This window comes from Symphodus melops (genome assembly GCF_947650265.1).
Source record: "Symphodus melops genome assembly, chromosome: 4".
Taxonomy (NCBI): Eukaryota; Metazoa; Chordata; class Actinopteri; order Labriformes; family Labridae; genus Symphodus; species Symphodus melops.
In genome coordinates this window covers 22,179,870-22,194,205 of record NC_136694.1, presented here as the reverse complement: position 1 = coordinate 22,194,205, position 14,336 = coordinate 22,179,870, and the positions used below count along the sequence as shown (strand labels likewise).

The 14,336-nt window shown below is 40.3% G+C and overlaps 1 protein-coding gene across 1 annotated transcript in view; it reads left to right on the top strand.

The window, feature by feature from the left end:
* Positions 1 to 12,374, top strand: part of poc1a (POC1 centriolar protein A) — a 38,043-nt gene extending 25,669 nt beyond the window's left edge. Inside the window, exon 11 of the mRNA XM_079341539.1 lies at positions 10,674 to 12,374. Coding sequence (XP_079197665.1) covers positions 10,674 to 10,784 — 111 coding nt within the window. The 3' untranslated portion in view covers positions 10,785 to 12,374. The remainder of the gene's footprint in view (positions 1 to 10,673) is intronic.
* The last annotated feature ends 1,962 nt before the right edge of the window (positions 12,375 to 14,336 follow it).

Here is a 14,336-nt window from a genome sequence, read left to right as displayed (position 1 = left end):
TGTTCAGCACAAACACTTCCTTTGCTTTCTACCTGCTCGCTAAAGAGGATTCCAGCAAAATTATTCAGAGAACAACCTCTTTGGGGCCATTTGCTTTTACAGCAGAATGCTACATTTACTCGAAATATGACTGTGCCCATCTGTCTCTCATTTCTAGCATTCATAGCACCATTTCAGTATTTCATTGGCAACCATTCTCGACAGAAAACAACCTGCTCACAAAAGCTATGTAGCCAAAACACTTTTGACATATAACTATAATGCTTTATGCAACAGAAATTTTATTTTAAAACACTAAAAATGATCCTACCTACATGAGTTCTCTGAACTTGTAATATGGGTAAACTGACCCTTGGATCAGCATGATGCAAGTATATACACCAAGTCACGAGTTCTATAGCTTACTGCTGACCATGTCATTGCAAAAATATTTGAATATGTACTGCATCTATTTAATAATCTGCCAGGAAGTGCATATGTTTTATCAGATTATAATCACAAAGATTTTCGGGTGAATAAATGTCTCAGTCACTATCTTTAGCATAAGGAATGAAAACAATTGAGCCGATGGCACACTAGTTCAAGCCCTTACTGTATTCTTACTCCGTACCCGACTGTGATTGGTCTGACAGTGAGAACATGTCGAAGTGGGAGACTGTTTTCTTAGATGTCTACGGACTTGCAAGTACTTTTTTTTTAATCAGCAAAAAAAACAAAAAACAAACGGATTTGACATTTGGTCGGGTACAAACATTAAAAAGTTTCAGTGGGGATGGATGCTGTTTGGATTCCTTCTAAAAATAAGTCCAAATACTCACCTGTGCTGCTAATTGTTGTTGTTTTGGGAGACCAAAGAAACCCAAAACCTAACTTTAACATGTCATGATGTCACTATGAGGTACTTAAGTTTTTTACCACATCATTTTTATTGACATTCTATTGACAAATACACTCAACACACAGCACGCTTGCTTTACTGGTTGGTTTCTACTCTTTGAGTGACTCCTCCCGTGGCTGATGAAGGCCAGACATAGTTTGATTCCAGCTCACTGATGTTGACCAAAAATAGCTCCTTGAACCAAACAGAAATCCATTGAGACTCTCACATCTGCTTCTTATCAATAAGTGTCCATGTTCTTTTAGCTTTTTAGATGTGATCAGTAGAGACCTGTGAAACAAGCAGCAGTGAAAACAGCAAAACACATGAAGCTGTTTGAGCTCGATCCTGAAAGGAAAACAAATATTTAATCTGCATTTGCTTTAATAACCGATGTTTCTATGTGACTAATTTCAAAGTTGAAAAGCAATTTAGATTCAAACTAGCCGACCAGTCTTAAGATTAAAAACTCAAAACAATGAAATATTAAGCGTTTTTCTTTTTTTTTTTTTACACAGCTAAGACAATGTTTGTGGATAAACACTGTCAGATCAGTTTGCCTTATGTGGCTAATGTTAGCAGTGCTAGCACTGAGACCTCCGGCCCTCCTCGCAGCTTGACGTCCACATGCTCGTGCTGAATGTGGTTATGCTTTGCTTCGGTCAGTACGCCAGTTGAACCTGATACAGTCTACATTCAACTTTATTTACATTTTCTCGATTAAAAAAAAACAACCAAACAGTGCTGCTCCTACAAACGTTATCCATGAACTCTTCTTGTTTAACTCCGGACAGGAGAGACGGTCTGATTACCAGGGCGACTATGCGTCTCTGACTTGGTCATACTATGCCGCCAGCATTGAGGGCCACCATATACAATTATTAGTAATTCATTGAACTGACTAGTGGGAGTGATGATGGTAATCATTTAGACAGACACATCCCTGATATTATTAAATAAAGGTCAGTGTTGGTGTGTCTCACACCTCGTTGTGTATCTGCTTTGCAGCTTTTCCCCCTCAGCGTTGAGATCTGTAACCACACTCTTCACGGAGATGAAGAAGAAGTGTGTCCCTTCTCTTCATAGAAGGCTTTTATTGTGACACATGCAGCTGTGGAATTAGATTCTATAAAGCCATTAGGCTCAGCTCAGTGAACATTTTTCTGTAGTTTTCAATTCAGAGAGTGTGCATTTTCTGTTCTTGTAATTTTACCAAAACATTATATATTAGACATAATGTACTATTTCTTCTTTTAGATGTGATAACACTCTCTGAAATGCTGCTATGGTAAGGTTGATGATCCAAGCTGAGATTCTGGTGCTGCCAAGAGTAATGAAAGACACAAATACATCCATAATAGTAGAAAAGAAAGAAAGTGCTTTTGCCTTGGTGTAGGAAAGAATTCATTAAGTGTGACAATTGAACTGTGGAATGTGGTTTAAGGCTAGAAAAGACAACGTTGAGAGGAGCAAGAGCACCCAGGGGAGATGAAGAGAGAGGTGAGGTGGAGGAGCAGTACACACAAGAAGGTGTGTGTGTGTGTGTGTGTGTGTGTGTGTGTGTGTGTGTGTGTGTGTGTGTGTGTGTGTGTGTGTGTGTGTGTGTGTGTGTGTGCGCTGAGGAGAATCCATCATTCATATATGAGCACTGGCAGCACTCTGCCATTAAGCATTTACACTTACTATGAGTGAGAGAGGCACAAACACGTGACCTTTCTTTCGAAGGGTTTCTTCCTGGTTTCTATCATTCTTCTTTTCTTCATTCTCTCGTTGCTTCTCGTTTCAAGCTGCACCGTAGCATGTGGGAGCGTTTTAATTCTGGCCCAGGACCGCCTGGCAGCTAGCAAACCCCTCCTTGAAGGGGTGGTGCCAACTTCCACTGTGTGTACCTGAGCCCGAACACCAGATGAATGTGTATTGGCTTTAATCCTTCTTCTCTGGTACTGTTAAGTTTTAACTCGTCTTTTTTTTTTTTTTTTTTCAAACAAGGTTCAGCATCTCTTCAGGAAGTCATGGTGGTCCAGGAATAGTTTTCTTTATTTATGACAAAAAATGTCTAAAAACTTGCCTGACCTTCTCTTGAAGGTCATTGAGGGAAGATTATTCTTCTGTGCCACTGTGACTTCCTGTCATCAAAGTGTTGTCGGATGTTGTCGCTTGCTTCTTGTATCTTGTGTTTTTCATAGACTCCGTTTTTACACTATTTGTGGTTTTATCAAAGAGTTTCACACTTGCGTTTACGAGTTTTTTAATGAACTAATAAAACGAAGAAAGAAAGGTGAAGTCAACGAGGAGAGAATGAAAAGGCAGTGACATAATAGAGTTTATATGTATGATATGTACCCGGTGGAAAATGGAGCTCTGGTCCTCAAGAGCATTTATCTAACGCTCTGTTTGTCTCATTTCTATGTGTGACCCACATTTCTTTAACAATGCTCACAAGGCGGCCATGTCCCTCTTACCTTCAGCACAGAATGGAAAACTACAGATTACAAGGATAAAGACCCACATACTCAACTCTCATTGGCTCATGCCAAACTACAGCTAAGGTAGTCGGTATTTAACCAAGTCACTTCCTAGAGTATGTTAAGGTTTGCCAAGAATCAGTTGGGAGATATTATAAGGATTTGTTAATGTTACTTATAACAATATGAAAGGTGTTACTTCCTGACATGGATGTTAGCTTGAAACATTTAGTGTATGTCATGTCAGCTAAGAAGTGATTGAATGATCAGCTGTAAAGCTCTCTAACTGTAGCAAATGACTTCAGATCAGATTTTAGTTTGTGTCCCTACAAGGTGTCTTTTTCATTCAAAAAGTGAGGAGTAAGATGATAATGGTGATCAGATTTGATGCGTTCATGGCTTTCACGCTGGACTACAGCAGTAAAACAATGTAAGAGCATGTTAGCTTTCCGCTCAGAGAGAAGTGTCCGCTGTGGGAACATGTCGGGTTGGCTTCATTTTAGTCTTCAAATCTACAGGAGGCAGGAATGTGCCCCTAAAAGAAGAAGTGCCCCAGAAAAGGCAGACAACAATCCCTCTTTCATACATGGGGGACATGTTGGATATTTATTCAAAATGTTCGACCTTCAGGAGTTCTCATGTTCAGAAATAAGATTTTACAGTGAAGTGTTTTATAAGAAGTACGAACTGAATAAAGCTTCGTGTCCACCGAGGGTTTTTTTTTTTTTTTTTTCTTTTTTTTTTTTTTCTTCTGAGCACCAGAATCACAGTTGTCAAATAAAAAACAGTAAAAACTAACGGAGCAGTGTCGGTCATACAGCAGCCATTGTCTACAGACTGTTGTCATGGAGACAGGACGAATGCGCAGCGCTTTTCTTCACAGCGCATTGACAAAAAAACAAACAAACTTAAATTCACCTTAAGACGTACCGCTGAGTCATGTTACTTACAGTGCAGCCTCGTTGTGTTTCTGAGACGTGTGCTTGACTTTATTGTAGTTTTTGCATCCAAAATGCACTCGTATTGATTTATAAATGTCCATGTAGTGTGAGCCAAAAGAAGCTAACACTTTCTACTGCTTAACTTTGATTTCGTTGCACTTCAACCGACATGATAATAAAATTCACCTCTGTCCATACACTGGAGATAAACCCGACAAAGCGACATTTATTCCTGCACTCTATTGCTGCTCCTTCATTCGTCTTTTCCTCAGTATTGTTTTTCACTCTTCCAGCGCTTTGTAACTTTAATAGTGAAGGAGACTGAGAGGGAAGATGATGAATAATTCAACACAAGACTGAAGCTTCCAAAAGCCACAGTTTGCTGTGTTAGCTGCTTTTCACTTGTCCGCCTTCCCCATCCTCAACTCTCTCTCAGTCTCTCTCTCTCTCTCTCTCTGTCTCTCTCTCTGTCTCTCTCTCTCTCTCTCTCTCTCTCTCTCTCTGTCTCTCTCTCTCTCTCATATAATTCATGACTCTTACACCATGTGCCTGCTGTGCTCACACTTACCCTCTTCTTTCACATTATGATCAGTAATATTGACTTCTCGTACAGTAGTGCCTCTCTTTGTCAACAATCATTGGACAGTGGTGAACTGTGATTCAGCTCAAAGTATATGATAAACACTTGTTTCTTTTTCTTTTTGTTCTTCTGAAATTCCCCAGAAATACCAAGGCGTTTGCCACAATCGAGCGTTTTTTCCCTTTTTTGGTTTTGTTTGTCAGAGTAGATATGAAAGGACACAGACAGGTTCAGTGACTTCTGATTCCTGTTAGAGATTGAGTGAAGATTCAGGGAGGAAGTGAAAGAACGATGTCCCTCTGCTCTTTTTTTACAATAGTTTTTCACTTAAAAGATTACAATTATTATTCAAGGGTAGGCTTTAAACTTTTAGAAGCCACTTATCTTTTTGCTGACTCGTACTCTGTTAAGGACTTTGGCGGATTTTTTTTACCGCAGTGTTTGACATATAACAGTATTAAAAGCCGTATCTGATTTGTATGATTGGATAAAAGTGATGCAGGAGAGTTGAACCACTTTTTTTTCAATGGCATGATCTGCAGAATCTTTGGACTTTTCAAAGTGCTATATAAATAAAGTTTTACTTGCTCACTTTCATCTGTGACCGTCTTATCAGTTCAATTTCACCCTTAGTGGAAAAAAAAAGTCACAGGGATAAGTAAACAGAGTGTACAGAATTATAATCATGAATTCTGACCAGAAAGCTTTTTGTGTCCAGCTGATGTTACCGTGCCATCGGCCAACTCTTTGTGTCTGATTCTGTGATAGTTCAGTTTAGTGCACTCCTGAAACAGGAGTGCACTCAGGAGACCTGCTCCGGATATTCTCCCCACCTGTCTGTTCACATCGGCTCATCACAGCAGGAGACTGGAGGGGGGGGATGGGGGTCTCCTGAGGTTCAGTAGTGGAAGTAGCTAACAAAGTTCACTACACAGCGCTATAATTAAAAAAAAAAAAAACTGCCTTCAATTTAATGCTTCATGTAGTCCAACTGAATCACACTTTCAACAAAAGAGTGGAGAACAAGGGGCGCTGGTGGCGCAGCGGCAGCGCGCGCGTCCCATGTAGCGAGGCTATGCTCCTCGTGCGGGCGGCTCGGGTTCGCGTCCGGCCTGGGTTCGCATCCGGCCTTTGGCTCCTTTCCCGCATGTCTCTCCCCGCTCTCTCCCTGATTTCCGACTCTATCCACCTTCCTTCCTCTATCATAAAGGCCAAAAAAAAAGAAGAAAAAAAAAAAAGAGCAGAGAACAACATAGTGACGAACGGGTAAACCTAATCGAGACGTTGAATTCCATACACAGAGATCTTAGTGGTCACATGTACAGTATGCACTCTGTGGAGAAGTCATATTATAAAATACCGTCACTCCTCCTCCTTTTGGCTCGGGCTGATTTCAGGAGAATATCCTTCAGTGTTTTTCACATTAACTCACTCGGAGTTGCTGCAGAAAAATTACTGGGAGGCTGTCAGGAGAAAGTCTGAGTGAAGATGGCGGCAAATACCGGGAGTGATTCAGGAGATTTCAACTGTCAAAGTATCAACAGTCAAATATAAGCACGCTCACACGAGGTCAAGGCCAGCTGACAACTGGCCTTTTGTCAATACAGTGGATTTAAATCTCTGGCTATGGATATTAACAATCTTATGCCTTAAGTGTATTAATATCAGTTAACTTACTGGTAATTCTACATCAGTCTGTGGATATTTTTTATTTCTCCTGATGTTTATCATTTGATTTTTGAAGTTTTTTTTTCACTATTTCAGAATTACCAGCAGTTTTTTCTGATCTTTTTACCATCCATAGCTCAGTTTAGCAGTGAAACATATTTAATAAGACACAAACGGGTTTACAGAAAAGAAGTGACACTGCCACCTTCTTCTCACTTTGATTTTAAGACTATTGTAGCGCGGGTCATACCAGAGCTGTGAGACTTTGTAACAGAGGCCAGTTCCTGCTCGGGGCGATGGAGAGTATAACAAGTTCTGGAGAAAAGAAGAAAAGCAAACTATTTTTAGGAGCGTAAAGATTTGGTTTCTACTCCAGATGAAAACTATATGCCCGTCTAATGTTGCTGCTGCCTGGGGACACGTGCAGGATCACACACACCAAAAGGCGGCCGGGCTGAGGACCGGGGCGCCGTATCAGGTTGGTAAGATAAACAGACTAGTATTGATCTGGAAACAGAGACAGACGGAGAGAGGGAGAGAAAGAGGAAATACAAGCCCACTTTTTTTTTTCTCTTCTGTGATGCATGAACAAAAAAAAACCAAAAAAACAAAAAAAGCAAAAGATGTTATTAAGTTTGATGACAAAAGAAAACACCACTCGCCCACTCCCACACATTGTTGAATTGGTGTGTGAGTGTGAGATTATCAAAGCGGTTTTAACAATCTTGGTGAATTCCGTCATCATTACGTGTTTTATTATTCGTGCCTGGTTGAGTGTGTGTGTGTGTTTGATTGTGTGGCAATTTGGGGTCACACACAGCCAATTACCAAACACAGCTGGGAAGGCAGATTGTTTGTTTCAGATTATTTTTTATTTTATTTTTTTTTTTTATACTTGTGCACCAACGATCGCATTCAAGCAGCAAATCCTTCCTGCAGCAGCTCAGACAGCCTGTGGGGTTCTCTCCACTTGTTAAAGGAGTGTACAAACTTTTGATAACCCGGAGGAGAGCAATACTGTGTGAGGTGACGCTGTATCAATCATGTGGGAGCGTTATAAAAAAGACAGTGTAGGAAAACTCACAAAGGTTTTCTTTTTAATTAGCTGGATGTCGATTTGTTCTAGAATATGAAAATTAAATTCAATAAAAACACTTTTCATGTTTCCTTGTGGACATATTTAAGGAATTATTAATAAGATGTTCTCACAGTTTACAGGTGGTAGTGGGAGAGTGGCTCACCTGGACAGGACATCAGGATTTTTATTTTCTATGAAACACGAAAATAAGTTAAGGGCCTCAACATCAAACATTTTAAAATTGATTTTTTTTTTTTTTTGGCACTAAAAGCATAAAGGTGGTAACATCAGAGTTGCTGATTTGCTCCCATCCCACCTGAGGGAAGGTTGACAAAAAAAAACAAAAAAACATCAAGACGTTAAACAGCACTATCGAGAAAGTCAGAGTGAGATGATCGATAAAACTGAGTCAAAGGTGAGCCAAAGCAATTGTCTTTAAATGATCACATGACAAGATACACACCTGAAAAAGATCTTTTTGTGTTGATGAATTTGGTCGCACCACATGTGTTAACGTGATTACTTTTTAAACCATCCTTATTTTCTTGATGTTTATCGTTGGATTTGCTTAGACTCATTCAGCTGAAGCACATGCGTACGTGACTTTTCATGATGCAGTGTGTGTGTTTCGTATCCACAGTGACATGTGGCTCAGTTGGGAGTCTTGTTGCTGGAGTTGGTCGTCTCCTAACCAGGTCGAGGGTTCGATCCCAGCTCCTGTAGCAACATGTCTGATGTGTGTGTGGGAGACACCGCTGCATCGTCTACGTACGAATGTGTTAAATGAGTTACTTCTGATAGACAGGTCACGTAGAAACCTCTGCCATCAGTGTGTGAATGTGGAGGTGTGACATCCAGTGTGCTGTACAAGCGCTTTGAGTTGTCAGAAGACGAGAAAAGTGTTATACAATCTCATTAATTTTAATTAATTTAAAAATTAATTTTTGTGAAGACACTGTAAAGGAGATATCTTCTATTCAGTCGGATAATCACACATTGTCAGAATTCTTTAGAAATCCAAAGACGCGTCAGGGGGTTCAAACTTCTTTTAACAATAACGTTGACTCTTATTGTCCTGAGTGTGTCGAGACACAGAGAACGTGTACCACCACGAGTGTCAGAGCACTTCGTAAACATCTCTTTTTAAAGAGATAAATAGATAAATAGTTATTATAAAGGCTCAGTCATTTAGAGTCTTTTTTTGTGGTGCATAATAGTTGTGAATTTCTCAGTTTATTTTCAATGAACGAGCAGAACTCCATGTTTATTTTTTATTTTTATTTTTTTTATTTACCACAAATGAAACCGGCAAATGAGTTAAAGCTGAGCTATTTTAAGAGAAGCCGTAATTAGTTTGTTTTTCCAAGTCTATCTCTCAAACAGCTGGTGTTGTTTTGATAAATGACTCATCTCCACTCTGCTTTCGAGCAATTTCAGAATTACACTCACTGGCACAGAGAGAGCCAAAGAGTTCCAGGTCAAGACATGTTGACATAGCTTCGAGTCGCAGGTCCATATCTCGAGCGTTTCTCTTGACGGAAGAAATGTTTACTGTCAGAAAGTTCCTGTGCTGAGGCCAATCTGAGTCAATCCAAGTACTTCTGCCCGAAATGGTTTGATAGCAGTGATGGGAGTTTATCACTCGGCAACATTAGCTCATTAAAGCGTCCTATCAGATATCAAGAGGCAACTGTCACCACTTGAGTTTCTTTAGTTCCTTAATTGTGCAAACAGACAACATTAAAATAAAAAACAGAGATGACTGTGTACACACAAAATGCTGAGGGATTGTGAAACTAACCCACCTAAGATTTCCATGAAAAGATCTCCAAACTTTTGACTCAAATGACGAGCAGATACGTTCACAGAAGGTTTAAAAGTGGTAAGAGGACGATTCATTTACAAATCATCCATAGATTATATTCACTGAATCGTTGTTGGGTTTTTTTTTAAGGAGAACTTGTTTAAGATCTTTTTTTTTTAACCCCAAATAGAAAAGTGAGGACAAAGGGAAGTGGGAATGTTGATCCAAATGATTGGACCTCGACTATCTGTACCCTTACCCCTCAGATCAACAGACCTGTTGTGGTACTGTATAACAGTGGATTTGAAACCTGATGACAAAAAGCAGTTCAAAGACGTAGAAAGCAAATTGTCATGCCTCTCCACAGTGTTTCCTGAAGAAGATTCATTTCTTGTCATCATTCAGTAAAACAAACCATTTACCATCCAGATGTACTTATTTTTCATTCGCATACTTTACCAGTCACCTTGATGATTTATGATACAAGCTTAAGAGGTATCAACCAGAACTTAAGAATGATCAGTCTTGCTGTTATAAACGTTTCTTGCCCAGTTATGAATATTCTTATGCTTACACTTTGTCATTGATTGTCAAGAGAAGTTCCTTTTTTTTTTTACTCTTTGATATAATAAGAGACAGAAAATCCATCCGTATCCTCAGTAGTCTGCTCATATAAAGGATGACGCCTCCAGACGTTACACCTCGACTATGTTTAATAAAAACCAGCGTAAATGACACACAGTGATCAGTGTACAAGCACAACAAACGCTGTCACTGTTGGAGGATGCTGGGAGGAAAAGTATGTCGCTCTGTGTGATCTCACAACCCACACATGGCCATCTTTTTTTCTTTCTTTTTTTCAGAGAGCAACTTTCTTGTCTTCTCCATGTGTGTAAAAGTGTTTATGCAACTGTGTGAGAGGGAGAACAAGAGAAAGTGCGTGCCAGACACAGAAACTGTGCCCGGGCTGCAGATCCCGCTACGATAATCAGCTGGATTGTCTTGCACGCACAACATCTGTCTCAACGACACAAACTGTCTCTTTCACACACACACACACACACACACACCAACACGACCGTTATACAGTCATTACTGTCAGGCTGATGCTGTACAGTCCTCTCTGACATGCTCTTTCTGTCTTATCCGTCTCCTTCCTTCCACTTTTCTGTCCTTGTTTTACTCCCCCCCCCCCCCCCCCCCCCTCCCTCTCTCTCTCTCTCTCTCTCTCTCCGGTTTTCTCTCTCTGCCTCCATCCAGACGGTTTCGATCTTGGAGCAGCGGCTGACGCTGACGGAGGACAAGCTAAAAGAGTGTTTGGAGAACCAGATGGAGATCGGCCTACATCTCCAGAGACGAGAGGAGTCCTAAAGATGGCGGTGCCGCCGAGAGGTCGAGCTGAGTGGTGCGGGGGAAATAGGGTCACGTCTCCACCATTAGCAGTAGCAGAACACTCTCCATGTTGTGAGATTCCACTTGAAAATGTGCGATGTGACACGCTAACACATTCACAAGGGTTGGCCTGAAGCATTTTCCTGACTGGACTTTAAATGCAGCCTGAGCCTCCCTGTGCATGCAGTGTCGCGTTGTTTTACAAAGAGATATCAGAAGTGAAAGAGCTGAATATTAGAGAAGTTGTTCCTCTACAACAGTGCTGAGAGCGCACTCCCGTTTCTGCTGACGAAGGACCTGCTGCTAGTCACTTAGTGTTTGTGTGTGTGTGGGTGTGTGCAGCCACATGTGAAAGACTTTGGTACTTGCCTATGTACTGCACATGTGGATGTTTCGACTCCATTTGTGCAGCAGGCTCGTTCAAAACGGTATCGATAAAATGCTGTTTTACTACAAAACGCACAGATAGCGTGACCGTTGAACTCAATCTAGTACAATATATATATTTTTTTTTTTTTTAAGTGGTGGCTTGTTAAATTATCCTTTGGCTTCTTTGCTATCATCCTATAAATAGGTTATTCATAAATGTGTCTTTTCTCACATCGTTCTTTGAAGTGCCGATACTGCAGAGCTGAACCAGTCCATTTACAGTCCTACATGACGTAAGTCAAGGTGAAACAGTCTGCTGCTATTCAATGTTCATTTTCCCTTTATTATCAAAAAATACCTACAAAAGACTTTAAACCTAACAATGAAGCTGACGACATCGACAACTCCACTTCCACTGCTTTTAATAGAAGGGATTTACAGATCAGATACACTGAATGTCTGTCTGCACCAAAAACTGACCGTTCATTTTTTTCAAGCATCATCTCAGAGACGCGAGTATAAATGTGGGAGAGGTTTACTAAAGACAACATTGCCTTACATTTTTAGGACCCTCTCTGGCCTTGAAATGTGTAATATAATGTATATGTTTTTTTTTTTTTTAAGATGTACACTTTATGCTACAGCTGAACTCTTGGACAATTAACAAAATAGTTAATTGCATAAAATTTGAAATAAAAATGTAATATAAGTTCAGTCGTTTCATTCTGTTCTGAAGGCAAAAAGGTCAGCCACAGGTCGAACACTTAAATGCCAAATAATAGCAAAATGGTTGCGTCTTTGAAAGCAACATGAAGGGTCTTTTAGACTGATAGACGTGAATTTTAATATGAACATGTCCCTATGAGCTATGGGAAATATCACAGTGGATTAAAAAGCAGATACATTGAAGATTGAAATGATTAATGACAGCTTTAATAAGGCCCACAGGTGGAGAGGGAACGTTTTGAAAAAGCAGAAACACTTTTGGTTTATGTCTTCTCGTTGGATTGTCCACTGTGAAAGATATGTTGTAACAGCTGTCTTGTACAAAAAGTTGCTTTTAAACTTCATTTTACTACATTAAAAACGCCATTTGCTGGTTGTAATTACTGCAGTTTAAAGATACATATTTTTATATATTTCTGTCTAAAAGCTGTAAACACTGTAAGTAACTTATTGTTAATAAATTTCTTTCTGTTATATTGCTGTCTTGACATCAGTTAAGTCTTTATGTCTCAACTTAACGTTTGTTTTCATAATTGTTGCCAAATCATTACCGTAAAGAGAGCCTTGCTGTGATTGGTCCACAGCGTCCCGGTAGTTACCGGAAAAATCACAACTTTTCTGTCTTTATTGTCCTCAGCAGAGACATTAAGATCATAAGCTGTGAACTGTGTCATCCTGCTCTCTGGGCCATACGTGTTTTAACCCTTTCTCGACCCATTTGAGTGAATCATTACAAACGCACGATGGTGGCAGCTCAATACGTCTGGGTTTAAAATCCTTATGTTTCAGCCCCGGAGTAATTTACGTAACCTGATCGCTGATGCTGCATCAGGACTTTTTATTTTTAGAAGCGTCAATGAAAATGAGCCTGGGGCAACTTTTAGACACCACACTGTGATTTACCAAGAAACAGATTCATCAGAAACAGGCAGAACCATTCATTTCACTATTTTATATTTATCAAACTGGTAATATGTTTACATGGTAAAGCAGTGAGTCATACTGAGACTTTTTGTGAAAGTCTCAGTGGCTCTCGGAGAACAGTGAGGCATCATTAAGAGGGGAAAATATTAATGACTGTTTCTTTAAGACCAGGCTCAGGCTCTGCTCTGATGGAAAAAGAAGAAAAACAAAACCGGAATTCTGGAGCTGTGCTGCCGGGCCCACTCTCTTCCTTCCTGTCTGGGGCCCGAGGACACACACACTCTGACGCACACACACACTTGGGCACTCATGCCAGAGAAAACGGCTCCCTTTACTATGGGCCTCAACCAGACAGCCTGCCAGGAGCTCGAGTGGAGGAGAGGAGGAGCTAAAGATTGGGTTCAATAACTGCAAGTCTTAACTCTGTGTGTGTGTGTGTGTGTGTGTGTGTGTGTGTGTGTGTGTGTGTGTGTGTGTGTGTGTGTGTGTGTGTGTGTGTGTGTGTGTGTGTGTGTGTGTGTGTGTGTGTGTGTAGGTGTGTGTGTGTGTGTAGGTGTGTGTGTGTGTGTGTGTTCTTGTACTACCTACTTTTTGGGGACCACGTTGAGTTTTACACTTGGGAGAGGACTCCTGGTTTGGCCCTCACATCAAACCAAACTTTCAAAAAGAAAGTTTTTCCTTGAGTACAAAGCTTGGTTTTGGTGATGTTTAAAGAAGAAAGTTGTCGTCTCCTCTTTGAACAAAACAAACATGACGTGAGAGTCTGTGGTGATCTCTTTTTTGTATATATATATATATATATATATATATATCATTTGGCAATTTAAATGGGCAAAATATGTAGTTAAAATATCTTCAGGTTCAGGTCCAGTATGGTGACTTTGTTGATGCCACAGGGCTACAAAATAACCAGCACAAGACAAATGTAACAATCTGGCATTATTTGTCAAGGCATTACCAGGGGCAATAAAATATGGTAGATTGGCTACTTTACTATATATAAGTTGCATTTTTCTGTTTACTCATCTGACAGTGTGATTTGAGCTACAGATCAAAAGGCTGTTGTTTTCATACATACAGTTAAAAGCTTTATTTAAAGAAATCCCTCTGTGTATGGATTTGGCATCTGATTAGTCTTACGGATCTGTTTCGCAAACTTGACTTCCTGGCTCATGTTTCTGGTCTCTCCGGTACCTGAAGCAGCCCACTTGCGGATGGAGTTTGGGATTTATTTGTGATGGTTAAGGTTACGGTTTGGGGCTTCAGGGAATGCATTACGTCAAGAGGAGCCCTCACAAGTATAGCTGTTCAAGTTTGTGTGTCCACATTAGAAGGAAAGGGGAGAAAAAAGTTGGAGAGCAAGTTGCTGTAATATGTAGCCCATGTGTGGCCCGTGTGTCTGTGTGTGTGTCTGTGAGTGTGCAGGAGGGGGGATGGTGATCCAATGAGGAGAACATCTGGATATGTTTTTCTTGGTGTGCTGTGGTCGTTGCCATTGCTTGCCTTTGTGTA